This window comes from Trichinella spiralis (assembly GCF_000181795.1).
Source record: "Trichinella spiralis strain ISS 195 chromosome Unknown Scfld6, whole genome shotgun sequence".
In the NCBI taxonomy this organism is placed as follows: Eukaryota; Metazoa; Nematoda; class Enoplea; order Trichinellida; family Trichinellidae; genus Trichinella; species Trichinella spiralis.
This window is the reverse complement of record NW_003526945.1, coordinates 4,035,077-4,061,122: the sequence shown is the minus strand read 5'-3', so window position 1 is coordinate 4,061,122 and position 26,046 is coordinate 4,035,077. Positions and strand designations below refer to the sequence as shown.

The following is a 26,046-nucleotide window of genomic DNA, read 5'->3' as shown; positions in this document are numbered from 1 at the left end:
TAAAAGGAGGACTTCCGCGTCGGAAGCAAATCTGGGAAAAAATTCCATGCCCAAAGCAATTCCATGTTTGGCGGGAAGGGGAAAAAGGAGATCCATCGGAGGCAGTTGGTGCCTTTCTGTTTTCTTCCCAATCCCGGGATTGGGCGGAAACGAAAAAGAGGATTCCTGGGAGCCAATTTTTTGGGGGGAAATTGGGAAGCCACCGCCCCCCCCCCCCGTTAGTAGGCAAAAAAAGGGGAAGGTAAAGGCAATATGCGTGTAAGGCACTTTAATTGTCCATTAATTAGTTAAAATCATGCAACTGGAAACAACGGATTCATAGAAAGCATTTTTTGTTAAAAAATAAGAATGACAAACAGGTAAACGGTAAAAAATGAAAAAATGAGTGTATATACGAAAAGTATGGAAATTTAAGGTGGTCATCAAAATGTACAGTAATATGCGTGTAATGTGTCACAGAAATGTGAGGGGCAGATCTTCTTCTGACCTACGCGCTCTTCTCATAACTGATTTCATTCCACTAATCTCGTTTGTAAATAACGGCCGGCGTGAGCTAAAAGAGACTCGGTCGAGCAATTGGAAAATTCCGTGCCAAGCAATCATGTTCGGCGTGAGCGAAAAGAGACCATCGAGGAATTGAAAATTGTTTATCTGCCAATCACAATCGGTGTGAGCGAAAAGAGACTACTCGAGCAAATTTTGGACGAAATGCGAAGCAACGCACCACCATGCTAGTATGCAAAAAAGGGAATGTAAATGCAATATGAGTTGTAATGCACTTTAATTGTACATTAATTAGGTAAAATCATGCAACTCGAAACAACAGATTCATAGAAAGCTTTGGTTATTGAAAAATAAGGATGACAAACATGTAAACGGTAAAAAATTGAAAAAATGGGTTGTAGTAATGCGAAAAGTATGGAAATTTAAGGTGATTCATCAGAATGCACAGTAATATTAGGTGTAATGTATCACAGAAATGTCAGCGGCAGATTTTCTTATGACCTACGCGCTCTTCTCATAGCCGGCGCCTTTCCTTTAGTATCCGTAGTCTTCAGGGCCATTACTTTCCTTATTTTTTTCTGATCGGCGAGTTGAACGCTCGTCGAGGCTCCGTTTTTAACCATGGCTATCTCTTCAAATGATACATCAATTTGCTTCTTCGTCTGCTATCGCTGCAGGGCACTGGTTTCGGTAGATTCGGTAGGAATGTTCTAACATCTCACACAACAGAAGCTTCTTGAGCTGCTGATATCTTTTTAGTTGCATCATCGCCGGTTTGGAGATGGGAAGTGTGCGATAGATACTTTGTGAGGGTCTTATGACCGGAGTTTTATGCGTAGTATCCGGTAACTGTTTTATTTACTAGAAATGGGGGCACCACGTTGCGCTCACTATCGTTTCTATTTCACTTCTTATTTTCTTTTTCGTTGGTATTCTCCAAAGACACCGTTCAAAATTTCATTTCCAGATCAAGAAGGTTTTAGTAAATATAAACGGATAAACAAAAATCAAAGATCAAAATACAATTCAAAAGCAAAGATGACGCCAAATCATTTGTATGTCTTTATGAGATGTCGATTTCGCAATTTCGCATTTTTTCGAGCTGATTTTCAACAATTCCAATCTAAAAGACAGCAGCTGCCAAGTATCAGTGGGAGACGATTATGATGATGATGATGATGAAAATAGTTTTCTATTTCTGAATATAAAGCCTAATTACCATGATAAAAAGTCTCCATTGTTCAGCAATGAAAAAAACAAAAAGTCTGCAAAACCGTTAAAGAAATATAATCACAGCGTCAATTTGAATGATCGAAATCAATTAAGCACTACAGAGGCTATTTGGTATCAAGAAAATGGCTTGGGAGTATCTCCTGCACAACGTAAAGTCACTTTTAAAATGCAGATTAATTTAAAACAAAAATCGGCAGCTAAAAATAGGCAAAAGTGAAATCTATTCTGTAAAGTCGAAATAATGTTGTCAATTTTACTTATTTGCTTGATTTGATCAATATATACTTTAAAGATACTGGAACATCATAAACAGTTGTAAGAAAAAGTCATGACCAAAGAAAGAATCGTTCTCATCAAGAAAGTCATTATAGTGATGCAAAATTTGGAAAAATTTTCTTTCAAATTTACAATAATTTTAAAATAATGATTACGCGAATAATTATTTTTAAACATCCATAATCATAATTGTTTATTTTTATTACACGTGTGTGTGTGTGTGTGTGAAATTCTTCTATGTATATATGCATGCATGTATTTATGTATGTTGATTTTATTAAATTTTACTTGTGAATATATTTTTTATCTTAATAAAAATGCTTTGTTGATGGAAAAACAAATGAAAATACATTTACATTGAACATTAAAATACTTTGCAAATCAAACATTAATTCTCCATGTATTTCATGACGGTTTGTTACATTTTTCAATTGTTTACATTGTTTTGCATTGTTTCAGTTTCCTTTCTCTTAAGCAAATAAAAATAAAATCGTAATTATTAACTTTTTGTTTTCTAATTAATTTTATCTTATTTCAGCACAAATTAGGATGTATTTCTCACTGTCTGCGTAAATTTTATTTTAATTTAATACTTACGTTTCTTGTATTGAATTAAAAGTACAACAATAGTAAATTTGGAATTTTAATAAATAGTAATCGATTTATTAATAATAAAATTTAATAAATAATAAAGATCAAAAATAATTCCCGTTTACTTTGAAATGGAGATGTATTTTAAAGTACATTTTAAAATAACCTTGAACATTCAAACATTTTAAATTTAAACAATTGTAACTTTAAAAGTTTATCACAGGAATAATTTTCAGTCCGCTACCTTTTCCATTCTCAGTTAGAGAACAGTTTCGGTAAGTGGAATACGGTAAGATGTTTTGCTTAATTTCGATAATGCATTTCCTTGATTTAGATAATTAATGCTTCATTATAAATGTTCAGCTTTTCATACGACTATTCTCTAAATGACGATCATCTAAACGTATTTTATTTACAAAATTTTCTTTTGTTTTTAGCTACACGTTTAATTTCAAGACTGAGCATGGAACGTACTGAAACTGAATGTTTACGTACAGCTATGAAGATGTTTATTGAAGCCTCCACGTTAGAATCAGCTTTGGTAGCCTATGGTCAGCTGATTAGCTTGTGTAAAGCAAATCGTTCTGACAATTACGAGTTTTACAAAAGGTAAGCTGTTTGAAATTATTTTCAGGATTCAGTTTGATTTTTATTAGCATTTGCATGATTATGAAATGAATGTAAATGTAATGTTTAGCATTAGAGACAAGTTCAATTGGTGGAAAGTGAAACAACTTTGGGAAATGTTGGATAAACGGTATATGAACAAAGAATACTTAAATCAGCAAGCTGGAAAAGATTTAAGAGTAATTATAAACCAATGATATCTTTGTTTAATGCGCTAAACAGTGCATTACTATTATAAAGGTGCTAGTGGTTGGTGCTGGTCCATGTGGATTGCGTTTGGCCATAGAGTGTGCCTTCCTTGGCGCGAAGGTTTTTGTGCTTGAGAAGAGAGAATCATTTGTGCGCAACAATTTGCTGCATTTATGGCCATATGCCAAAGAAGATTTAAAGAACTTAGGGGCCAGGATCTTATACCCAAAATTCAGTGTTGGCTCTACTACTCACATAAGTAATGAACAACTGATTTTTCTGATATTGGCATTTTTGTAAACGTTAAATTGTTGCATTGTAAGGTGTTTCATCACTGCAGTTAATTTTATTAAAAGTGGCACTGCTTGTGGGCGTAGAAGTTTATGAAAATGTTGCGTTTTATAAACTCATTGAACCTAAGATGAATAGCAATGGTGAAAGTAATTCAATTTTTCATTTTTCAGTATATCTATGTGATTTTTTCTAATCTGAAAGTAATTTAGTATCTGGTTGGAAAGCAGCATTGATTCCTGAAAATCATGTTTTAGCTGATTATCAGTTCAACGTTCTCATCGATGCCAGCGGAAAGCAAAATACAGTGACAGGTGAGACGTTAATAATTATAATAATTCGCATTATAGATTTTGCTCTCTGACTTTTAATCAAAATTAAGGCTTTTCATATAAAGAATTTCAAGAAAGATCTTCGATTGGTATAACAGCAAATTTTATTAACAATAATACTAAAATGGAAGGACTCATGAACGAATGTCTGTATGATATGTCATATTTCAACGGCCTGAATTTCCTTCGAAAACTGAAAGCAAATACAGGTATTGAGTTGGAAAACTTCACCTATCACAAGGGGGATATGCATCACTTTACAATGACAGCTAAAAAACAAAATCTGCTTAACCGAGGAATTATTGTTCAAGTGAGTTGATTGCCATATCTTTTATTACAACTTTTAAATATTTCTTAAATCATACACAGAAATGATTTTTCAAAAAATATTTTGTAGAATGATGACCAAGATCTAGAACTTTTGGACGAAAAGAATATTTGTCATGAGAAATTGTTGGCTTATGTGTTAGATGGGGTGAATTTTGCAACAAACAATTTAGCAATGAATTTAGAATTTGCTCTGAATGAAAACAATCTGCCAGATGTAACCATGTTTAGTTTTACATCTTTTTTCAAAGCTGAACATTCCTCAAGATTTGAATACAAGCAGGGTAGGCCTCTGCTATTGGCTCTCGTTGGTGACAGTCTGCAAAAAGTATTGGAAAATTTGTGCTATTTTCCTGCTCATTTAACCATTAATTTCATTCATATTTATAAATGTTTCATAATTTTACAGCCGATTTGGAACAGTGGTTCAAGCATTGGAAGAGGTTTCATGAGTGCTCTTGATGCTGCGTGGATGATTCGCAGTTTTGGCTGCGGACGGCCGATATTAGAATTGCTGGCTGAGAAAGAATGCAATTACCAGCTTTTGACTCAGGTTACACCATGCACATTGCAAGGAAATGTTGCAAATTACACAATAAATCCATGCACCCGCTATTACCTGACTGATAATCTTCCACTTCCAAATCAGGTTACATTTATAGAGTGTTGATTTGATTATTTCAATTTTGTTACAGTTTGGAAATTTACAGATGCCTCCTTTACTCAGTTCAGACAGCCATGGATTCTTAATAGAAGAACAGTATTCCCTGCCATCTGTTAGCTATACTGAAGATGTAAAATTTCAGCAACTCAACGCCTTGTTTAACTGGCTACAAAACACATTTGCGTTTCATCATCGACGTCTGAATGACTTGATGTCACTGTTCAACAATGGCACTATTTTAGGCATGATCATATGTCATTACATACGTCAAAAAGCAAAAGAAATTGCGGTCAGTACACCGTCAGAATTAAGTGCAAATTTGGAACTATGTTTTCAGACAGTGAGATCATTGTGGGGCATCGAAGCGCCAGATGATCCAAAAGATTATGAGCAAGTATGTGAATATCTGTCCAAAATCAAACAGAAAATTGAAGAAGAAAGCTCCTCAACACCGACAATGGTATTAACAATGGGACAAACAAAATCAGAAGAGTGGATGGAAAAAAGTGTGCATAACGGAATTCAGCCCACTGACGTTAGCAAAAACGCATCAGTTGAGGGGCTAAAAGCGAAAGAAAAGTCTCAGCAAAAAACTGCAAATGAGAATGATGAAAGCCAAAGGTGGCGCCTAAACAGTGAGAGAACCACAGTAATAAAAGCAGACACAGCATTACGGCAGACGCTAAATAACAATCACATGAAGTGCAAGAGCACGACGAGTAGCGCAAAGAAGAAATTATACCCAGCATTTCTACAAAGAATGATCAAAGCCCTGGGATCACAGCTGCGGCAGCGTATCTTCAAACGAAAGTCTATGAAGAACATCAATGAAGTGAACATTTATGCTGGAGATTCAACGGTTGTGAATCCACTAGCACAGCACGGTTTGCAGACAAACAATGACAAATTTCAGTCAGTTGATTCAGGCAGTGGAGAAATATACCGCACAGTAAGCAAAGACTGCAGTAACATGGGAGCCACTGCGAAAGAAACACACGACGTCATTGATAAGAATGGTGATAAAGTTGAGGGAGATAAGGAAAGTGAGAAAAAAACGAAGCCAGCATTGCTTCAGGGGAGCGAAAATAGCCAAACATCTCCTATTGTGATTGAACGCCGGGTGAGAAAGTCATTAGACCCTGCATTGCTGCAAAAAATGAACAATCTGTTGGGGCCGCAGTTCAGGCGGCACGCTACTCAACAGAATTCTGTAGAGAACATCAAAAGAATGAATATTCTGGCTGAAGATTCAACGGTAGAGCATCCACAAGCTCAGCAAGCTATGCAGCTGAACAATGATCAGTTTCAATCAACTGACTCTTTCAGTAGACACATATGCAGGATTATAAGTACAGATTGCAGTAGTATGGGAGCCACCGCAAAAGAAACATCCAACGACAATAATGAAAATGGCGATAGAGTTGATGGAGATCAAGAATGTGAAGACAAAATGGAATCTGAATTGCTTCAGAATGCAGACAATAATCAAACACCTCCTATTGTGATTGAACGCCGGGTGAGAAAGTCATTAGACCCTGCATTGCTGCAAAAAATGAACAATCTGTTGGGACCGCAGTTCACGCAGCACGTCAATCAACAGAAGTCTGTAAAAAATATCAAGGAAGTGAACATTTTTGCTGGGCACCTAATGATTATAAATTCGCTAAATGCGCATGATTTTCAACCAAGAAATGGCCAATTTCAATCAATTGATTCTTGCAGTGAACAGATATACAGCATTAAAGGTATAGATTACAGCAACAAGGAAACCACTGTAAAGGAAATAACCAACGTCAATAAAGAAAATGCTAATAGAGTTCACATATACAATGAAAGAGAGGAAAAGATGAATCCAGCATTGCTTCAGGTTGTCGAAAATGGTCAAACACTTCCTATTGTGATTGAACGCCGGGTGAGAAGGACATTCGACCCTGCATTGCTGCAAAGAATGAATAACCAGCTGAAGCCGCAGTTACGGCAACACGTCACTCAGCAGAGGTCTGTGAAGAACATCCAAAAAATGAAAACTGCTTCTACAAATTCAGCAACTGTGAATCCACAAACTGAGAATGCTTTGCAGGCACGCAATGCTCAATTTCAATCAACTGATTCAGGCAGTGAACAGATATGTAGGATTATCAGTACAGATTGCAGTAGCACGGGAGCCTCTGTAAAAGAAATATCCAATGACATAATTGAAAATGGAGATAGAGTTGATAGAGGCAAGAAAAGTGAAGAAAAAACTGAGCCTAAATTGATTCACATTGTCGACAATAATCAAACACTTCCTATCATACTTGAACGCCAGGAGAGAAAGCCATTAGATCCTGCGTTGTTGCAAGGAATGAGCAATCTGCCCGGGCCGCAGTTGCAGCAGCCTGTCACTCAACGGAATTCTATGCAGAACATCAAGGATATGAAAACTATTGCTGTGGATTCAGCAGTTGTGAATTCACTAACTCAGCATGGTTTGCAGTTAAACAATGATCAGTTTCAATTCTTTGACTCCTGCAGTGGAAAGTTAGACAACGACATTAATGCAAATTTTAGCGACATGGCAGTGTCTATTGCAGAAATGATCAATGATGATGATGGGGATGGCAGAAGTACTTAAAGGGAAGAAGTACTACATTATATAAATATCACTGTCAAATAATTAACATTTTATAATTATGTTATAGTTGCTTTTTACACTAGTTTATTTAAATTATTAATTTTATTTTGTCTGTTTTGCACTCATTTTCGATGTTTCTTTTCTGATGCGGTATTTAAAACTTCTGCGTTAAACTGATGCTCAATATTTGTGCTTTACTGGAAAATTATTTTTTAATATTTTAAAAAATTGCTTCAATCTGTTTCCTCTTTTCTAATTTAGAAATCTGTAATAATAATTTGTAATAATAACGATAATAAATAAATTTTTTCATTTTTTGAACCATCAATTAATTGAATGGTAGAGAATCAACTGTTTGAACTGTGGTATATCAATAATGAATGAAAAGATTTTAGCAAAAAGCAAAATGAATGAAAAGATTTTGCCCAGATGCCTAAAAAACAATTCTCTGAAAAGAGTTTATCAATGGCTCATTATGTATTTCTGATATTCAAAAATCAATAGTAAAATGTTCTTCGTTTTGTATCAGTTAATATTTTCTACTTTTATGATTGTGCATTTCGTAATTACAATGATTACTAACTGTTATTATATTACAACTGCAAATGAAAAATTGATGTATGGAAAATGTATTTATTTTTTTCAAAACTTATAGCAATTTCTTCTTATTTATTATTTTAAAATGCTATAAGAAAATGTAAGAAAACTCACTTTAAAGTTTTAAGCTTGTCTGAAATGTTATTTTACAATCTGGGCTTTTATGTTGCACTCATGGTTCTGTTATGACTTTTTCACGAGCATTATTAGCATTATTCTTTAAAAAATGTTTAAGGTGAAAACAAGTTCAGTAAAAATAGAAAAATATGAGAAACGTAAATTAAATATGCATAGTTTAAAGATTTTTAACATATGGTTTCTGTTGTGCTAAAGTGTACAACACAAACAATGATAAGGCAGCAACACTGCATACACGGGTTATAAAAAATTAGAGAAATTAAGCAAGTTAAAATGCTGAATTTACTTTTTAGTAATTGATAAAATTATGTTTGAATAAAACAATGCTTCAAGATGACGATAAATCATTTATCTCTTTGTAAGTTAGTAGTAAATTAAACTGTACCTACATTTCAGTAAAGCTACTGTAATTTGTGTAATTTGTGGCCGTGAAATAAACCAATTAAGATAATTATTTGCGTTGGTTAATTGTGATGCATATTTTATATAATAATGATAATTCAGTAGAGATAGCACAATTTTGTTTATTTTTAAAGTTAAACACAGCTGGCATTGGTGCTTGTTTTAAGTCAAATATGCAAGAAGTATTTTCAAAATATAGAAGTGAAAAATATGTTAATCTGGAAGCATTTATGTGCTTAAAAGTATATTTATTGCTTGACCATAAATTATATTAATATATGTAAAATAAGTTTTACAAATTGGAAGCATTTTCTGTACAACAAATGAACATGTTCTTAAAGATAAACGTACTGTCGAATTTGGTTAAGTGCGCATTTCCTTTCAGTGCACCAGATTTTGACCTAACAGAATTTCCTGTAGTTAATTGTGCGGTAAAATAAAGGATAAGTGCACCACTTGGTTTAATTGCATCATTTTGGCAATGTCCACGGAATTCACTGTTCGCAATATATAGCGCTTAAGTTCACAATAGACCCGTTCCCGGCCACTTTACGTTCATCACCAGCCATAACAACTATTAATACTCGACAAAGTTCATTGTTCGCTGTATCAGAATAAGCACTTGTATAACACTACGTGAGTTAGCCCAAGTCAAAACAACTACTGCTTTCCCAGGAAGTAACTCACAAGGAAGTTGTCGCAGCTCTGACTACAATTCAGTCATATTTTTATGATAACAACATAAATCAGACAAACATAGATTGAAGTGAAGAGCAGCTAGTAAGCAGACTAAGACTGGTGTCACAAAATATAATTCAAAGCTATCTTTCTGACTACTTCACTTCAAATAAATGCACATTTTTTGCATTAAATATACCTGTACATGTGAAGTTGTTGCTCCTTTCAATTATTTTGCCTAATTCCCAACTTTGGATAAGTGCGTGGAAATTCTTTGCAGAAAATTCCATGTGCACTTAACCAAGGTCAACTATATTTTCATACATTAATTAAAGTAAAAATTGCAGTTCAGAAAAAAGTGAAGGCAGTTTCATTTTAAAATTATTTTTGCAAAAATTGAAATGTTTTTCAAAGCAGGACAATATGTGTTAGTTTTTTGCAGGACAAGTCTGCTTAAAGATAATAATATTCCTTGAACTTGATTTTCAAATTCTGTACTTTGCATGTGTAATCTGTCAAGAAACTTGACGTTGACTTCAATTTTGAAGTATAATCTTTCATTTATTGTACTTACATTACATCAGAGCAATGTAAATAATTATCATTTTGTAAGTTATATGTGTTGTAGAATTTTGCATTTAAGGCGTAAAGTACTAAAGCATGCATTTTATATATATCCAAAATCTTAATATATTGAATAGTATGAAATTTTTTTATGTCATTTTTCGTAAAAAGTTTAGTTAATAAGTTCACTCAATGATTATTTAATATTGTTTTAGGCCTCCAATTTTTAAGAAGGTAAACCCAAATTTTTAAAGCACATTCAGTTTTTATTGTATTTGACCAAATATTAAATACATATTTCTGTATTTTTAAATGTTTTATTGAATGTAATGATAATTAAAAATACTGTAATGAAATTCTGTGCTGGCTTTTCATAGAAGATGAAACTTCTAGAGTAACTGTATGAATGTTTGTTTGCAAAGCTTATCTATAAAGTTTGCCAGCTTTATCAGCTTTGACATACATTTGTATTTGTTCTTTTTCAAGTAAATTTTAATCATTGGTTGCTAAAGTACATTTCACTTGATTGCCGTTTGGACATTTTTGTCACTTAAAATTTTGCAGCATCATCGCCATCTTATGTTATTTTGAAGTGCTAATTTGAAACACGTTTGTTCGGCAAGAATGGTTTCGTTTTCAATAGAAGAATTTTGTAATGGCACATTTTGGGTAATTTTTTTCTTATATTTGAAATGGTTATTATTTATTTATTGTTTCAGCTTTATGTAATTTAATTTTTCGTGCTTCTGCAATAGTAACGTTATTGAATTCATGAAGAAAACAATTTTATGAAATGCATAATTTATATGCAAAGTCATTAGCAATGCATTTAGCATTTTGTCATTAGCAGTAAATGTTGCAGAGGAAACTTTGTGACTTAATGCTTTTTTATAAGTATTTTTTAAAGTGCCTACTTTTTGCTTATTTGGAGTGATGTTTTGATTGTGCTTTCTTGTATTTCAAGTTCATAATCATCATTTTGAAGTTCTGTAATCAATAATTACTTATTCGGCAGTTATCAAAGCAAGAATATGTCTGTAAAAAGTCTTAAAATCTCATTCTATTAGCATTTGAACATTTGCAATGATGTTGTTTAAGAATTGTTGATAAGTTGCTTGTTATTGCCTTTTTTGTAACAGTGATAAAATCATTGTCAACATAGTAATTATTATGAATGACAGAAAGCGGTTGTTATTAAACATTCTTGTTACATTTCGTAGATAGTGATACAGTAGACAGTATTGTATATTGTTACACTTGTTCACATTTTTGTATTAATTATTTTAAGGATTAAGCGATTTAAAATTTTTAACATTTTCTCTTCAATAAGTTTCAGTATGTGCTGAGTTTTTTGCAACACATGCTAATTTATGTAATTTGACATTATTTGTTATTCATGTTAACAAGGGATTATTGCTTGTTCAGTGTTTCAAAATAAATACAGTATAATTAGAACATTCAAGAACAGTTTGTAATTGTTCTTGAATGTAATGTCCAAAGTTTGATTTATCAATTCAGAATATTTTTCCAATTATTGTTTATCAGTGATGATTTTATTATTCGATTGTTTATCTAATTGAACTTTGATATTAGTAGCATCCGATTGTGTGTGTGTGTGTGTGTGTTTTTTTTTTAATTTTGTCTTTTAATATATTAATAATTAATGCATATGCAGATGAAAAAAAGGTTGAAATGCGTATATAATTTTATTTTAGGATGCATCTTTTTTGAATTCATCATTTCCACATTTATCAGTTTGTTTTCAACATACAGTGCTGGTTTGGATACCTTTTTTAATTTTAATGCTCTGCAGTCCCGTGCTTTTGTATCAGATGAAATATAATCGTCAACCACCTTTGCCTAAAACATTTCTGCTTTGGCTACGATTGGTTTGTTTGATTTTCTCTGGTCATTCAGTTGACCTAATTTTGCTTTTAGGGTATATTCTTTTTATTGGCCTTGAGCACGTTTCTGGTTGCCTGTACAGTACATCTTTTGAAAGTGCCTGCAACAGCAGAATTTAGCGCGGCAGATATCACGGCATATTTTCTTCGATGTGTAGCAACGGTAATTATTGTTATTCGACAGTTTTTGAGCATATAATTTTGCAGTTTTTCATCTTTAGATTTATCTTTTTGTTTTAACTGTTTTCTGTGCTCTGCGAGGAATAATCACATCTGGAGTGATGTTTTTTGCATTGTTGACCCATGTCGTGTGTGGATTAGAAGAATTTTTAGAATGTATACTTTACTTAGTAAGTTGGGAGAAATTTATTTTGAAAGTTTTTTTTGCATTGCTGCCGATGTGATATTTTATAATTCATTAAGATGAAGTTCAAGCACAGTCTTGTTTTGTGTGAATTTTTAAATTAAATATCAAAATTGTACAATTTCAACAATTGTCACATTTCAGTCAGGCTATCCTGTGGAAACTGCAGATATGGGGTATATAGTTTATTACGTGATGTTGTTGATGTGCTTCATTTTGACGTCGTTTGCGGACAAACCTGCCAAAGGGGTGCAGTCGGCGAAAGCAGCACCGGGGAAAAAGCCCAAACGAGTTAGTGATCAGTAGTGTGATTTTGGTTTAATCATTGTAAATTTGAAATTGTTCATTCAGCCCGTTTGTCCAGAAAGCACAGCTTCATTTTTAAGCAGATGCACGTTCTCTTATTTTGACAAGTAGGTTCTTCTATTGTACTGTATTGTATTTTTTTTGTTTTTGTTCTTGTCTTGTAGAATTGCTTGGCGTGGATGGCGTTATGGCTTGCAGGAGAACGACCTGTGGTCGCTTGACGAACAGAATCGAGTGTCGTGTTTGAAAAAAAAGTGGGAAAAGCATTGGAAATTGAAAGCCGACCGATGCATACTGCGACGTCGTGAACAGCTGAAGCGCGACCAGACGACTCTCGAAGAAGTTGCTTTTCTCGGCAAATCGGAATCGACCTCGCGAAATGTGCCTTCCATATTTTGGTCGTTGATTGTTTGCTTCAAATGGAAACTGTTGTTTTGCTTGTTTGCTAAAACTGTTGCCGATATCTTGGAATTTATCAAACCTCAAATACTGAAGTGAGAATAATAATGATAATTTCAAATATTGTTGAATATGAATATGTAAATTTAAAAGAAAAAAGAAGGGCAGACGTTTTTGCTGTTCAATGTTGAACAATTTGCACGCGTTAAGAATATATACATGTGAATTGCTTTGATTTAGATTTCTCATTGCTTTTATGGAAACGCCAACGAGTCCGTTGTGGTTTGGATACTTCTACGCTTTGCTTTTATTCAGCATCAGTGTGGTGTATTCGATTTTGTTGCATCAGTATTTTCACATAATGTTTTGCATTGGAATGAAGATCAAATCAATGCTGTTGTCGGCGATTTTTGAAAAGGTGATGATTATTGATATGTTCAATATTACGTTGATTTAATTTAAAAAAGAAAAATCCTTTTTTATTGCAGTCATTGCGTTTGTCGTACGAAGCGAGGAAAGATACTACAACTGGCGAAATTGTGAACCTGATGTCGGTGGATGTGCAAAAATTGGTCGACGTTTTCCCATATATTATTTTGTTCTGGTCGGCACCGATGCAAATTTGCATCGCAATTGGCTCCCTCTGGCAACTGCTTGGACCGTCTGTCATGGCTGGGGTGTTTGTTCTGTTGCTGACTTTTCCGATCAATTTTGTTCTATCCAGCTTACAACGCAAGTGTCAAGTCGGTTTTCAAACAGCGAGCACTTCATTTTTTGTTTTGCAAATTTTGCTTTGTTTTTTTTTTGCAATTTCTAGGCGAATCAGATGAAATTCAAAGACACTCGAATCAAAATGATGAATGAAATTTTGAACGGTATCAGGGTATGTTTGTTTGTGTTTTTTTTATATTTTAAAATTTCCATCGAAACTAACAACTGTATTATTATTATTCATTCAGATGCTGAAATTTCACGCTTGGGAATTGGCTTTCAGAGATCGAATATCGAAAATTCGCCAACAAGAATTGAACGTGCTGAGAAAAGGGGCAATCTATGGTGCTTTGACAACATTCACCTGGACAGTATCTCCACTTTTGGTCAGTAATTATGATCATGATTTTTGAAAAAAATGTTTTCCAATCTACCTAAGATCGTTTTTATTTTTTTCACAGGTTGCAGTCGCCTCTTTTGCCACGTATTTGTTGTCCGACTCGTCCCATGAATTGACTCCACAATTGACTTTCGTCTCGTTGTCGTTGTTCAATTTGTTGCGTTTTCCCGTCAGCATGCTGCCAATGTTGATATCGTTAGTTATTCAGGTTGGAATTTTTGCTCACGTTATTATTCGTCGCTTGCCTGGAAACGTTATTCAATTGAGCTGCTGGGATTTTAGGCTGCAGTTTCGAAGAAGAGGTTGGAAAAATTTCTAACCGGAGCCGAAATCGACGAAACCATGGTTCAGCGTGACGATGATCCAAGTATACGGTTTTGTGTGCTCTGCTGTTGAATTGATTGGTTTTTTTTCTTGGTGAAAATTTTGAAAAAAAATTTCAGCTTATGCGGTACGTATCGAAGATGGTTCTTTTGTGTGGGATCAGCGGGAGAAATTGGTGCCCAATTTGGTCGCAATCAATTTGACCGTAGCACGCGGTCAGTGCGTGGCAATTATTGGTCAGGTTGGTTCTGGCAAATCTTCGCTGTGTTCGGCGATTCTTGGAGAAATGGAAAAAGTTTCAGGCATTTTGACAGTGAATGTAAGCTTGTTTTGATATGCAGGTGAGTAAGAAGAAGCTGACCAATTTCTGTTTGCAGGGAAGCATATCCTATGTTCCTCAACAGGCTTGGATACTGAATGGAACTGTTCGCAGTAACATATTGTTCACAAAGCCGATGAAATCCCATATGTACAGGAATGTCATCGAAGCTTGCGCTCTTGGTGACGAAATAAACAACATGATTGAAAAAGACGAGACAGAGATTGGTGAAAAGGTATTTAAAGGAAGAAAAAAGAATATATATATATATATATATATGCAGCTTTTTTGTCGTTTGTCGATTGAACTTTTGTTGGAGTTTTCACGGATGCGTTGCATTTTCCAGGGAATCAACCTGAGCGGTGGTCAGAAGCAGCGGCTCAGCTTGGCTCGGGCAATTTACCAGGATACGGACATGTACATACTGGACGATCCATTGTCGGCTGTGGACAGTCGCGTTGGTCGACATATTTTTGACAACGTTATCGGCAAGCGTGGTCTTCTCAGGAACAAGGTGGAAAAGAAGCGAAAATAAGCAGAATAGAGAATGATGCCTTTTTCTTTTGTGGTTTCAGACTCGAATTTTGGTCACCAATGCGTTGGTCTATTTGAACGAGGTTGATTTGATCGTCATTATGGAAAGTGGAACTATCAAGAAAGTTGGCACGCCGGCTGAACTGCTTCAACGTGGACAAGATGTTGAGCAGCTTTTGGAAATTTTCGCCTCGCAGAAGACTGCCGACAAGAACAATTCGCAAACTGTTGCCGATGGTAAATTTTTCCCATTTGTAATCAAATTAGCATTAATTAAATTAATATTGTAGAATCTAGCAGCGAACATGGGAAAACAGCCAATAATTTCGACAACGTGAAGTTGGTTATTTTTTTTTATTTTTTGCATACTGTGTGTGTATAAGTTAATTTTGATTTTCTCCTTTCCCTTTCCGAACGATTGCAGATTGTGCCCGTTTAGCAGAAGTTCGTTAGCAGATGATGTTGTCGATGGTCAAGCTGAAGATGATTCGGCCGACGATTTGTCCAAGTCGAAAGACGACAGCAGAACCGGCAATCGGCTTATTTCGACCGAAGTTGCCGAAACGGGCAGTGTAAATTGGCACGTATATTTGTTGTACTTGCGGTCGATTGGGATCGTCTACGCCATGTTCATCATGTGCATCTACGCGGTCAGTTGCATGTTTTCGGTATTTTACAACATCTGGCTTGCCCAATGGTCCGAGGATATTTACGTGAACAGATCCGATCCGAACTACGTGTCGGCGAACACTCGAATCGGGGTCTACGCCGCCTTGGGTGCCGGCCAAGGGTTCAGCGTCTTCATTGCCGCCGTCGTCATGCTCCTCTGCATGGTGTCGTCGAGCGCCCGTCTGCACGACTCGCTGGTGTCGAGCTTGTTGCGTTCTCCAATCAGCTTCTACGAGCGCACCCCGATTGGTCGCATATTGAACCGCATCAGCAAAGATATCGACGCTCTCGACAACACCCTGCCGGCCACTATGCGCTCTTGGGTGAGCTGCGTGATGTTGGTCTTGTCGACGTTGATCATCATCACGATCAACATGCGCGCGTTCGGCTTTATCATCATCCCGCTCGGCTTGTTGTACTTCGTGGTGCAAAAATTCTACGTCAGCACGTCCCGTCAACTGAAACGTATCGAATCGGTCAGTCGTTCACCAGTCTACAGTCTTTTCCAGCAAATTTTGCAAGGTATCACGTCGATCCGCGCCTACAAGGCGCAGGATCATTTTCGTCTGGTTTTGCAACGATCCGTCGACTGGAACCAAGCGACCAATTATCCCCTGCTGGTATCGAACAGGTAAGTGATCGCCTGGAGGTGCAATTCATTTTTCTTTTCTTTTCTGTCACTTGGTCATTTTATTTATACATTTCTCTCCTAGATGGTTGGCAACTAGGTTGGAATTGATCGGCAATTTGTTGGTCTTTTTTACCGCTTCGTATGCAGTTTACAGTCGTGATTCCCATTCTTCATCCGTCGGCATGGTCGGACTGGCGGTAACGTATGCGCTTTTGGTGAGTGAAGATTTGTTGTTATATTATTATTATTATTATCATATTATTGGTAATAAATATCATTATCTTCAGATAACGCAAACGTTGAATTGGGTTGTTCGAATGAACAGCGATTTGGAAACGAACATTGTCTCAGTGGAAAGAATCAAAGAATACATTGAACTGCCTTCCGAGGTACACTGCCGCGTTTTTTCTTCTTCCCATTACCATTTTTGGATGAAAGAAATTGTCGTCGGTTTGTTTGTTGCAGGCTAGTCTGGTGTCGGCATGCCGACCACCGCCCGATTGGCCGAATGCGGGTATGGTCGAGTTCAAGAATTACAGTATGCGCTACCGGGCCGAGCTTGAGCCGGCATTGAAGAACATCTCCTTCGTCGCCCAACCGAGGGAGAAGGTCGGCATTGTCGGCCGCACCGGCGCCGGCAAAAGTTCCATCACGTTGGCATTGTTCCGCATCGTCGAACCTGACTCTGGCCAGATTATCATCGACGGCATCGACATCTCGACCGTCGGTCTTCACGATCTGCGTTCCAGGCTGAGCATCATTCCGCAGGTTGGTGTTGGTGATTTTTTCTGGAAACATATGCTTTTGGTGTTGAAACGAATTTTCATACGTTCGTTTAGGAGCCTGTGTTGCTTTGCGGTTCGTTGCGCATGAATTTGGATCCAACAGAAAAGAGAACTGACGACGAATTGTGGACCGCGTTGGAACAAGTTCATCTCAAATCTTTCGTCAGTTCGTTGCCCAACAAACTCGAGCACGTGATCACCGAGGGTGGGGAAAATTTGAGGTGTGTGTGTGATTAAAAGTCGATTTGAATTTTAATCCGCTTTTTATCTCCTTCCACAATTAATGTCGGAAATCTCTTGTCTCGTGTTCTTTTCTTGATTCGACTTTTTCTTCAGCGTCGGCCAGAGGCAGTTGGTCTGCTTGTCACGGGCGTTGTTGAGAAAAAGCCGCATTCTGGTGTTGGATGAAGCGACGGCGGCAATCGATTCCGAAACCGACGCCCTGATCCAAAAAACTATCCGTCAATGTTTCAAAAATTGCACCGTTCTCACCATCGCCCACCGTTTGAATACGGTCATCGACAGCGATCGGTATGCAAATTTCCCTCTTTTTCTTCTTCTTGTTCCAAATTCTTCATTTCGTTCGGCTTTCCCAGCGGCAAAAATGCTAATTTCCGCTGTTTGTTTGTTTTAGCATACTGGTTTTGAGCAAGGGCCAAGTAATAGAAAATGACGAGCCGTCGAAATTGATGCTCAATCCAAGCGGCGAGTTTCAATTATTGGCGAAAGAATTTCTCAACAAATGATAAAGGAAGGAAATGTAATTTTTCTTTCTAAACCTCATATCGCACACACACACACACGAATACGGTAGATTTATTTTTCTTTCATTATTATTATTAGTAGTAGTATTTATACTGTTATTTATTAATTGAATACTCGCGTATATAGTTTTTAAAATATTAGCAAACAAAGTTGCAATTAGTACTTTGAACAACAAACAATTCGTCTGCATGCAATGAAACATCCGTGTACCAACTATATGAGCTGCTTGCTGCTGTTCTCGTATCACGATGTGATAAAGCAAACAGCTTTGTTATTTAAATAATGCCAACTTGATGAAAATACAGTTTTATTCCACCTTGTTGTAGTATTTATTTATCATCTTTCCAATTTATTATTATTTGTTTATTATTTTACACATGTGATTTTCATATTTTGTGACATTGGCAAAATACATCCTCTTATGCCTGCCACAAATGAATTATGATGATTCAAGATCCGCAACTTCGTTGTCGTTAGTCTTCTTCATCTTTTTCGCACCAGTCTCGAAATCAGGACTCAAGTCTCCTCCTTCAATGACAAGTCGTTTCAATTTTCTGTTTCTGCGTAAACTAAAAAATGAACAAATAATATTACACCAAATGAGAGTGTGAAATACAGCCAAATTAATTAATGTATACAGTTTGTCTCGTCGTCGTTGTGCAGCGAAGAATTTGTAATCCACAATAGCGGATTTCCTGAATAAAAAAGATGCAGTTGTGATTGAATTAATTATATGATTCGATGAACAAATTGGTTGTTGTTACCCATCTTCTTCTTCACATTCGGTCACAAAACCAGGACTAATGTCGACTTCTTCTCCTGCCTCAATGGCAGTTCTTTTCAGTATTTTGTCTTGGCGTAAACTAAAAGAAAAATGAATAATAGTATTATTATTATTATTACGCCAAATGATGAGAATGCCGATAAAGTACAATTCGTCTCGTAGTTCGTTTGTGAAGTATCTGTAATCCATACAAAGAGATTCTCCACTGTCACTTTCCGATTCGGTCTCTTTCTCGTAAATCGAATCCCACGACCAGACCGACTCGGTATCATCCGAGTTTTCATGATTCTTGACCAGTTCTTCCACCTGAAAACGACAAAACACAATTCAACAATATGTTCTTCATTTAGATATGTTTCAAAGGGGAATTAAATTTCCGATTAAAACCTTCTCCATTTCTTCAAATTTTGCCATTTCAGCAACTTTCATAGCTTCCATGTGCTGTTGTTCCAACTTTTCCAAATCGTGCAGGTAACTAGCAAAAATGAACGAATTCATCAACAGAGAAAAAAAAAGAAAACATTCATTCATTAATAAAATTTTCTACTTTTGGACACAGAGGTGACGTTTGCAAGCAAAACAATCCTCAATCCATTCTGCTTTGACAATGTAACTTTGCCCTATGTAAAGTTGGATTTTAGAGAAATCCGTATCGGGATTAAATACGATATGTGTGACAAAGTCTTTCCAATTTGACTGTATTTTGGCGCCCATTTTCTTTCCTTTATAACACAAATTCTCGAATGCTTTCTTCTCAAAACCGACGAATAGTATTTGAATCCCGAACAATATATCTGAACAGCGAAATCTTCGAGGGAATATTTGTATGTTCATATCAGCTGTCCAATCGCCTCTCAGCACTTCACTTTGATAACAATGTGGATGATCCCATTTGTCAGCAAGTGGCGGCGACGGCAATCGTCTTACAGAAAAGCGACTGCGAAATTCCCTACTGTATATGCCATTCTAGATGACGAATAAAAACATTGAAACAAGCACATATTATTTGTGAGCATAAAAAAATACTTCGAGCAGACTGTCGTCCTCGTTGACCAAACGTTTCACGCGGATGAACGAGATGCCGTACGCTATGGACCGGAATGGCTGGTAGCAGATTATTTTTACACGATCCCAGCACTGTTCGGCCGCCGAAGGTATGAAATCCTTTTTGGTGAAAAATTTCATACGATTCTTGTGCTTGTATCTGCGCACTTTACTCTCCGCGGGTGTCATGAACTCGGTCTTTGGAAGCAGAATGCGAAAATCATCATCTGAACGAGCTACGTGAATCTCTATGAAAGCGGAATTCTGATTGCGGATATCTATTCCATCTATTCGCTCCAACTGTTTCAGCTGTATTATCGCGACGGCTTTATCTGCGCCTGAAAATAACAATGATCAATTTTCATCATCAATCTCTTTTTGTTCTCTGTTCTCAATACATGCAACCTACAGTACGCCACAAGACTGTGAAAATTCAATACAAAGTTGATCGCAGTGGGGGGGGGGGTTAATGATCAATTGAGAAAAAAAAACAGTATCTCAAACTCACAAGCCGACCAACTCAACTCAACATAATTCATATTCGATTATTAGGTATTATTGCACGTGCGAAAATGAAAAATTTCAATCAAACTTGCCAACTGCAGACAACCAAGATCTGTAAGTACTGCGCAACAAATTTTCCACCGGTCCATATTTATGGTCACTTGAACAATAAATAATTTTCGAAAAACGAATCTGACACCACCTGGACATCGGTTAATATTCTTTTCTATGACTTTCCAACCACAATTTCACTTTTTCATACAGCTCGTTTGGATGAGGCAAAATTGGCACCTAAAAAATTCAAATTCATCACAAACGTGATGCAGCAGTTGAAAATTCTTTTTTCGAAACATTACATCATAATTCTGCACAATGTAAGCGCCTGTGTAGACTCCACAGACGAACGAAAACTAAACAAAAAGTACAACTCATCGAATGTCGTTAAAAAACGACGGTCAAAAAACGATTCGCTCTTACAATATTCTTCAGTACCATAGCAGAGCAGGAAGTTACGTTTTTTTTATTCAACGCGGAATTTGCTAAAAATTATTTTTTTTACAAAAAAACAAATTCTTCGTTTTACAGAATTATCAAAATCGGCGGCGAGAAGAAGAATCGCAATCGATGCCAACCAGGCTTGATCAAGCTGAGTTCTACAAAGATTAACGAACAGCGATAAATGATAAAAGTCAGAATAAACACTGGGATTTAATTCGAATAAATCAAATGATAAAATTAATAATTAGAAAAGCGATTGTAAAAAAACAGCAATTGTGATATCAATTAAGCAGCGAAAATTATGACAATTTTGGAAACTTGAATTGTCAAACAAACATTCGAGAATTGTACATTATATGCGCGCAACTAGGCAACAGTTTTACTTACATGTTATGCTAAAAAAACAACTTGATTACTGATAGAAATATTAAAAATAAAAAACAAAAATGGTTCTACAACAATATTGAACTACGACAGGATAAACATTATGATGGAAACAATATACAAAAATTACATGATTTTCAAGGTTATATTACTGTATGTTGGTAAAAATTAAATTATGAAAAAGTTTATTCATTTTGAACTGTTCACATAGTGATATTAGGGCAAAAGGGCTCTTTTTTTCTTATAACACTGCTTTCAATCGAATTGTTTGTCTATGCTATTGTGGTGGGGCCAACGAAGTAGCTCGCGCGTGACCTCGAGCGAAATTAGCCTGGACCAATCTACTCGTTACAGCAATCTATGATCAACCGATAAGAAGCCGCTTGGCAAAATATTTCTCTTAAACCGGCCTGTTTATAATTTAACAACCTTCAGTAAGCTCGGCCTGCTTGAATGTGCGTTGAACTAACGCTATCTTGGCACTGTTGGCCGCTATCAGCCACTGTTGATCTTGCAACAGCTATTCATTATCAGCCTTGGCTGATGTCGAACAGATTTTAGAAATGATGTTTATCCGTCCATCTACATAAATTCCTTTTAAAAATGTTTCTATTTGATATCGCATGTTATCATATTTAAAAATAATGAAGTAAGTGTAATTTTAACTTACCACCACTGTACGTACGTTAAGCTAGCTTTTAATTGTACTTATTCATTATACATTATATATATATAACAGGCATCGTTTTATTTTTATCTTGAATAATTTCATCATCATTTTTGTGCAGATATATTATGAATGATTTTTAATGAATTTTTTGTAAATTTCCAATGTTGACAATTTGCATTCATTATAAAAAGTATTCACATATTATGGAAGATCGTTAATAATAAATATATCAAAAAAGAATTTTATAAAAAAAATTTTCATAATTTAAATTTATTAAAAATATTTTTATTATATCTGTACAAAAAAAGTATTTTTTTAAACGTTTTCAACAACAAAAAATTGATCTTCATTCTCAATGTATTCATACCGTAATCGTTTCTTTGCTTTCAATGGATGCTCACTTCTCGTGCGCAACGCATTCTTTTTAAGCAATTGTGAGATTGAATTTTGCTCATTTACAATTTATCTCATGTTTTGCTTACATATTTAGATGCAAGATTCTGCTGTGATGAAGGAGATATGGGAAGGACGTGTTCCCGTAAGTTTTTCTGTGAATCCTAGAGAAATAGCGTGCATCGAATTGCCGAAAAGATTTTTTGTAATTTTTGCTTTTTCCTTTAATGATTTATGTATTTCAATTAATCTTTTATCAGCTTTTTGCTCCTCGCATATCATATTTTCCACTGGCTGCTGAAAAGATTTACAAACATTTTGCTTCCTATGTCGACGATGACCGTTTCAATGAAATATGGCTTGAATATAATGGCATACCTCTACCATGGCAATTCTAAATGATGAACCATTGTGATATTTTCATGTAAACTTGAATTCTTCTAGGCAATATCCAATTGGATTGTTGCATGATATATACGCAGACGATGCGGTACATCCGTGGAATATCACTGTTCGAGTGAAGGTGAGTAATTTTTTTTTCTTGAATTGTGTCATTTTGATGACTATAGCACCTTTTAGGATTTTCCTCAAGAAGAATTGTTAAGTTGCAAATCTCTGAATATTGTTGAAGCTCATTTTAATCATATGCTTAAACAAGCAGGCGTGGTAAAGCACCAGGGTCATATAATTGAAAAGATGCAAAAGCACGAAATTAAGCAGCTCTGGAATTCTTTTGTTAACTGTGAGAACTTTTTGTTATTATTTCAGTTTCATTACATTCATATTTTTTTCTGAAAATGATAATTATTTTTTAAAACTCATCTACATTATTTTTATTTAGTAAATGTTAAAAAACCTTTTCATATAATAGTAAAAATTTAAATAAGTAAGTTATCCATTTAAATAAGTTAGCATTGTTTTTGAAATATTTAGAATGCCGTTGTAATCTTGCTATTTTAATTGCAAAATTGTCTTGTCAATATTTTATTAATTTTGTTCTAATGATAAGTGATAAATTTAATCAAGTACGATAAAATAAATGTGTTTTGTCACATATTAACTGTTGCATTGTCTATCACGCAGCTCGATTCGATCAGTTTTGGGCAGTGAATTTGAAATTAATGGAAAATTCCCAATTGCACCCTATCAAAGCGCTGCCTGTTCGCTTATACAAGGTATGTGTATTGTTGTTCGTGTTATCAGCGGTTATCAGTTTGTTTGCCTTTGCTTTTTAAGAATGATCATAAATTTGTTCAGCGTCTTTGCCCTGTTACAGTTTCCACCGAACCAGTAAGACCGTCTACAGTTTTAGATTTAATTCATATAACTAATTTTGTTCCGGAAAATGAAATTGAAAAGACGAAATTTATTTGTCATGGGGTGGTGGTGCCTCACGACACGCAACTTATTTGGCTTTACATTAATTTGAGCTATCCGGATAATTTTCTTCACATTGTCGTAAGAAGTAAATAATACGGCATGGGAAGAGAACATTTTAACTTCATCTGTATAAAATTATTAGAACAGTTGAGATTTTTTTAATTTTAAAAAAATTCACATGAAAATTGTCAACCATTCTAGGTATTAAATTGTGAATGTTATGAATTTTAGTGGAATTCGATTATAATTTGATAAATGTTGTTTTATATATTAAAATGTTGATGATAATTATTGAAATTGTGATCACGTACTTTTCTGGTAGCAAGCTTTATTTTCAAATAATGAAGTTATTTCGTTTACAGTTTTAAGTTAACTTTGTGGGTTACGCGATCTCGTTTGCCAAATGTGAATTAATTGATCAATATTGTAGCGTGACCGCGAAGTATGAGTGTATTTAAATTTATTATAATTTATCCTCTATTTTATTCCAAAATAGTTTTGAAATTAATTTAATTTTTGTCTACAGAAAAGCTGTATGCAATAATGATTTAAATTTGGTTTTTTCTTATGAATAATATTCAGAAGTGAAAAAAGTTATGAAATTTTTAAAATTTATGTCACTGGGTGAGAATTAGTCACGTCTGTCGTTGACATTGAAGTGGTTAGCAGTGTTGAGCAACACATTTGTTCAGTGGAATAAAAATATTTCTTGAAAGTGAATTGGCACGTGAATATTCACGTTCAGATGTTCATCAGTGGTGCAGTTACGTTTTGCATTTTATTTTTTCAAACGTATGCTGCATTAGAAGAGCATGCTTTGATCAAACAAGGTAATGGTTATTTAAATTTTTCTTAATTATCAACAGACATTGTTTTTCTTTTGATTAATAGATGTGAAGAAAGATGATTTTTATAACAGTAGAAGAAGAAGAAGAAATGCAGGATTCGTACCTGAAAGTGGTGATGCAAAATATCCCCATTTCTGGTTACCAGCGTCGAATGATGATGGTGATGCACAATCGTTGACAAACATAATGAAGCATGGCAGTGGAAATACGGAATTAATGGAAGGCGAGTTCAGCGTTTCAGGTCTAAAATCAGATTTCGCTTTCGATGCTAAAGCGGATTTTTTTCGCAGTCCTTTTTGGTACAAGTACAATCACAATATTTTGAATTCTGACGGCTTTATTGGTTCCAAACTGAGAAAATCCAACTCTGGCAGTTCAGATTTTACAGCACCATTTTTGGAAGGTAAGAAAGAATGTTTTTCTTCATTTATAACGGTATTAATAATAATAATAATAATAATAATAATCGCAATCAATATTTTTCCATTGCTATTAATAGAATTTTGATATAAATGAGCCAGATTCTATTTGTATTGTTGAAATTGCGCTGTTGTAATTGCTCTTTTGTTGTCAGATTTTAATTCAGAAAAGTTTTGCGATAGATTTTGAAACAAGGTGCAGTAGTTCCAATTTTAGATTATAATGAATTTCTATAAAATGAATTTCAATGCAATTTCTTGAGGAAGCGTGATTGATATTATTGTTCAATTTTTCAATACTGAAAATCAAACTTAATTGCAAGGTTTCAACTGTTACGTATAACATTGTCAGCTTGAATCGATCGAAAGATATTTTATGAAATGCAGGGGAAATTTTTCCATTTTATCCCACGACTGTTTGAAATACTTGAGTATAACGATGAATGGATGTTTTTTTTGGAATATTATTATTTCAGCGTTGAAATTATCGCTTAATCCAGCAGCGATGCAAAATCATCATAAAGTTCCAAAAAATACGGGCCAGAGAACAGCAACTTCGTTTCCATCTGTTGGGACGAATTTTCAATTCGAGCCTGGCAACGATTACAGTGTTTCATCAGAAATCAACGTCAAATACAATTCAGATGGACATGATCCGTTTGTTTTGCCCTTCAGCAGCGGTTTTCGTGTTCGCTCTGCTCCGCATATGTATTCTTATCGTCATGCTTTGCATCCAGACCACTGGTTACAGCTGGGTCCACAGAAACCTCTGTCATACGGGGATTTGTATGGTTTAAATAAATAGTATAAATAGTATTAATTTTTTTTATTTTTTAATTTCCAATTTTGAAAATTAAGGAATTGTATTGATTAGAACTGTGGAAGACAGACGGAATGATTATGATTATTATTATGCTTTGAAATAAACAGTGAAAATTGTTGATGATACATGCGTTGAAGCATGGGAAAGAATGGAGAGAAATA

At 35.2% G+C, this 26,046-nt stretch overlaps 7 protein-coding genes across 7 annotated transcripts; 5 read left to right on the top strand and 2 right to left on the bottom strand.

Moving 5' to 3' along the window:
* Window positions 1-1,371: 1,371 nt before the first annotated feature.
* Tsp_08706 (hypothetical protein) lies at window positions 1,372-2,056 on the top strand. The gene is made up of 3 exons (XM_003373931.1): window positions 1,372-1,480; window positions 1,635-1,891; window positions 2,030-2,056. Exons 1-3 carry the CDS (start codon window positions 1,372-1,374, stop codon window positions 2,054-2,056), a joined length of 393 nt encoding a protein of 130 aa, XP_003373979.1.
* A 679-nt stretch (window positions 2,057-2,735) lies between these two features.
* On the top strand, window positions 2,736-7,648 carry Tsp_08705 (protein MICAL-2). The gene is given in 14 exon segments (XM_003373930.1): window positions 2,736-2,743; window positions 2,841-2,879; window positions 3,061-3,213; window positions 3,302-3,410; window positions 3,472-3,540; window positions 3,761-3,860; window positions 3,924-4,025; window positions 4,118-4,353; window positions 4,441-4,518; window positions 4,780-5,019; window positions 5,081-5,164; window positions 5,177-5,323; window positions 5,372-5,844; window positions 6,793-7,648. The coding sequence occupies 14 exon segments, from the start codon at window positions 2,736-2,738 to the stop codon at window positions 7,646-7,648; spliced, it is 2,694 nt and encodes an 897-aa protein (XP_003373978.1).
* Window positions 7,649-7,793: 145 nt separating this feature from the next.
* Window positions 7,794-9,403, top strand: Tsp_08704 (hypothetical protein). The gene is made up of 5 exons (XM_003373929.1): window positions 7,794-7,798; window positions 8,547-8,622; window positions 8,920-8,967; window positions 9,076-9,216; window positions 9,308-9,403. The coding sequence occupies exons 1-5, from the start codon at window positions 7,794-7,796 to the stop codon at window positions 9,401-9,403; spliced, it is 366 nt and encodes a 121-aa protein (XP_003373977.1).
* A 2,426-nt stretch (window positions 9,404-11,829) lies between these two features.
* On the top strand, window positions 11,830-18,119 carry Tsp_08703 (putative ABC transporter, ATP-binding protein). Its single transcript, XM_003373928.1, has 24 exons — window positions 11,830-11,916; window positions 11,966-12,094; window positions 12,153-12,281; window positions 12,440-12,586; window positions 12,647-12,708; window positions 12,766-13,009; window positions 13,241-13,348; window positions 13,489-13,677; window positions 13,818-13,883; window positions 13,960-14,097; window positions 14,173-14,364; window positions 14,394-14,478; window positions 14,555-14,754; window positions 14,813-14,989; window positions 15,038-15,268; window positions 15,330-15,525; window positions 15,579-15,627; window positions 15,713-15,872; window positions 15,944-16,588; window positions 16,876-16,989; window positions 17,054-17,356; window positions 17,428-17,594; window positions 17,710-17,904; window positions 18,008-18,119. Exons 1-24 carry the CDS (start codon window positions 11,830-11,832, stop codon window positions 18,117-18,119), a joined length of 4,125 nt encoding a protein of 1,374 aa, XP_003373976.1.
* A 458-nt stretch (window positions 18,120-18,577) lies between these two features.
* On the bottom strand, window positions 18,578-20,619 carry Tsp_08702 (putative DNA-repair protein XRCC1). The gene is made up of 8 exons (XM_003373927.1): window positions 20,559-20,619; window positions 19,949-20,304; window positions 19,470-19,888; window positions 19,310-19,397; window positions 19,071-19,228; window positions 18,903-19,001; window positions 18,777-18,833; window positions 18,578-18,707 (listed from the first exon to the last, which is right to left on the bottom strand). Exons 1-8 carry the CDS (start codon window positions 20,617-20,619, stop codon window positions 18,578-18,580), a joined length of 1,368 nt encoding a protein of 455 aa, XP_003373975.1.
* Window positions 20,620-22,508: 1,889 nt separating this feature from the next.
* Tsp_08701 (conserved hypothetical protein) lies at window positions 22,509-22,970 on the bottom strand. The gene is made up of 3 exons (XM_003373926.1): window positions 22,846-22,970; window positions 22,794-22,809; window positions 22,509-22,712 (listed from the first exon to the last, which is right to left on the bottom strand). The coding sequence occupies exons 1-3, from the start codon at window positions 22,968-22,970 to the stop codon at window positions 22,509-22,511; spliced, it is 345 nt and encodes a 114-aa protein (XP_003373974.1).
* Window positions 22,971-23,536: 566 nt separating this feature from the next.
* On the top strand, window positions 23,537-25,867 carry Tsp_08700 (conserved hypothetical protein). Its single transcript, XM_003373925.1, has 7 exons — window positions 23,537-23,590; window positions 23,673-23,880; window positions 24,165-24,237; window positions 24,322-24,352; window positions 24,541-24,631; window positions 24,687-25,046; window positions 25,539-25,867. The coding sequence occupies exons 1-7, from the start codon at window positions 23,537-23,539 to the stop codon at window positions 25,865-25,867; spliced, it is 1,146 nt and encodes a 381-aa protein (XP_003373973.1).
* The last annotated feature ends 179 nt before the right edge of the window (window positions 25,868-26,046 follow it).

Bases quoted from the DNA above. Each gene is read 5' to 3' on its own strand.
- Tsp_08700 (XM_003373925.1), top strand. From the start codon at position 23,537: ATGGAAAATTCCCAATTGCACCCTATCAAAGCGCTGCCTGTTCGCTTA. The intron at 24,238-24,321 runs GTATGAGTGTAT...TTTTGTCTACAG, and splicing joins TATTGTAGCGTGACCGCGAA to AAAAGCTGTATGCAATAATG. The intron at 24,632-24,686 runs GTTATTTAAATT...TTTGATTAATAG, and splicing joins TTTGATCAAACAAGGTAATG to ATGTGAAGAAAGATGATTTT.
- Tsp_08701 (XM_003373926.1), bottom strand. From the start codon at position 22,970: ATGACACAATTCAAGAAAAAAAAATTACTCACCTTCACTCGAACAGTG.
- Tsp_08704 (XM_003373929.1), top strand. The intron at 8,623-8,919 runs GTTATAAAAAAT...TTATTTTTAAAG, and splicing joins CAGCAACACTGCATACACGG to TTAAACACAGCTGGCATTGG. The intron at 8,968-9,075 runs GTATTTTCAAAA...ATGTAAAATAAG, and splicing joins TTAAGTCAAATATGCAAGAA to TTTTACAAATTGGAAGCATT.
- Tsp_08702 (XM_003373927.1), bottom strand. From the start codon at position 20,619: ATGGACCGGTGGAAAATTTGTTGCGCAGTACTTACAGATCTTGGTTGT. The intron at 19,889-19,948 runs GTATTTTTTTAT...TTCGTCATCTAG, and splicing joins AGGACGACAGTCTGCTCGAA to AATGGCATATACAGTAGGGA. The intron at 19,229-19,309 runs GTTTTAATCGGA...TGTCGTTTTCAG, and splicing joins AATTTGAAGAAATGGAGAAG to GTGGAAGAACTGGTCAAGAA.
- Tsp_08705 (XM_003373930.1), top strand. The intron at 3,214-3,301 runs GTAAGCTGTTTG...TGTAATGTTTAG, and splicing joins AATTACGAGTTTTACAAAAG to CATTAGAGACAAGTTCAATT. The intron at 3,541-3,760 runs GTTTTTGTGCTT...TCATCACTGCAG, and splicing joins GTGCCTTCCTTGGCGCGAAG to TTAATTTTATTAAAAGTGGC.
- Tsp_08703 (XM_003373928.1), top strand. From the start codon at position 11,830: ATGCTCTGCAGTCCCGTGCTTTTGTATCAGATGAAATATAATCGTCAA. The intron at 12,282-12,439 runs GTAAGTTGGGAG...GTCACATTTCAG, and splicing joins TAGAATGTATACTTTACTTA to TCAGGCTATCCTGTGGAAAC. The intron at 16,589-16,875 runs GTAAGTGATCGC...CATTATCTTCAG, and splicing joins CCCCTGCTGGTATCGAACAG to ATAACGCAAACGTTGAATTG.
- Tsp_08706 (XM_003373931.1), top strand. From the start codon at position 1,372: ATGGGGGCACCACGTTGCGCTCACTATCGTTTCTATTTCACTTCTTAT. The intron at 1,481-1,634 runs GTTTTAGTAAAT...CCAATCTAAAAG, and splicing joins TTCATTTCCAGATCAAGAAG to ACAGCAGCTGCCAAGTATCA. The intron at 1,892-2,029 runs GTCACTTTTAAA...TATACTTTAAAG, and splicing joins TATCTCCTGCACAACGTAAA to ATACTGGAACATCATAAACA.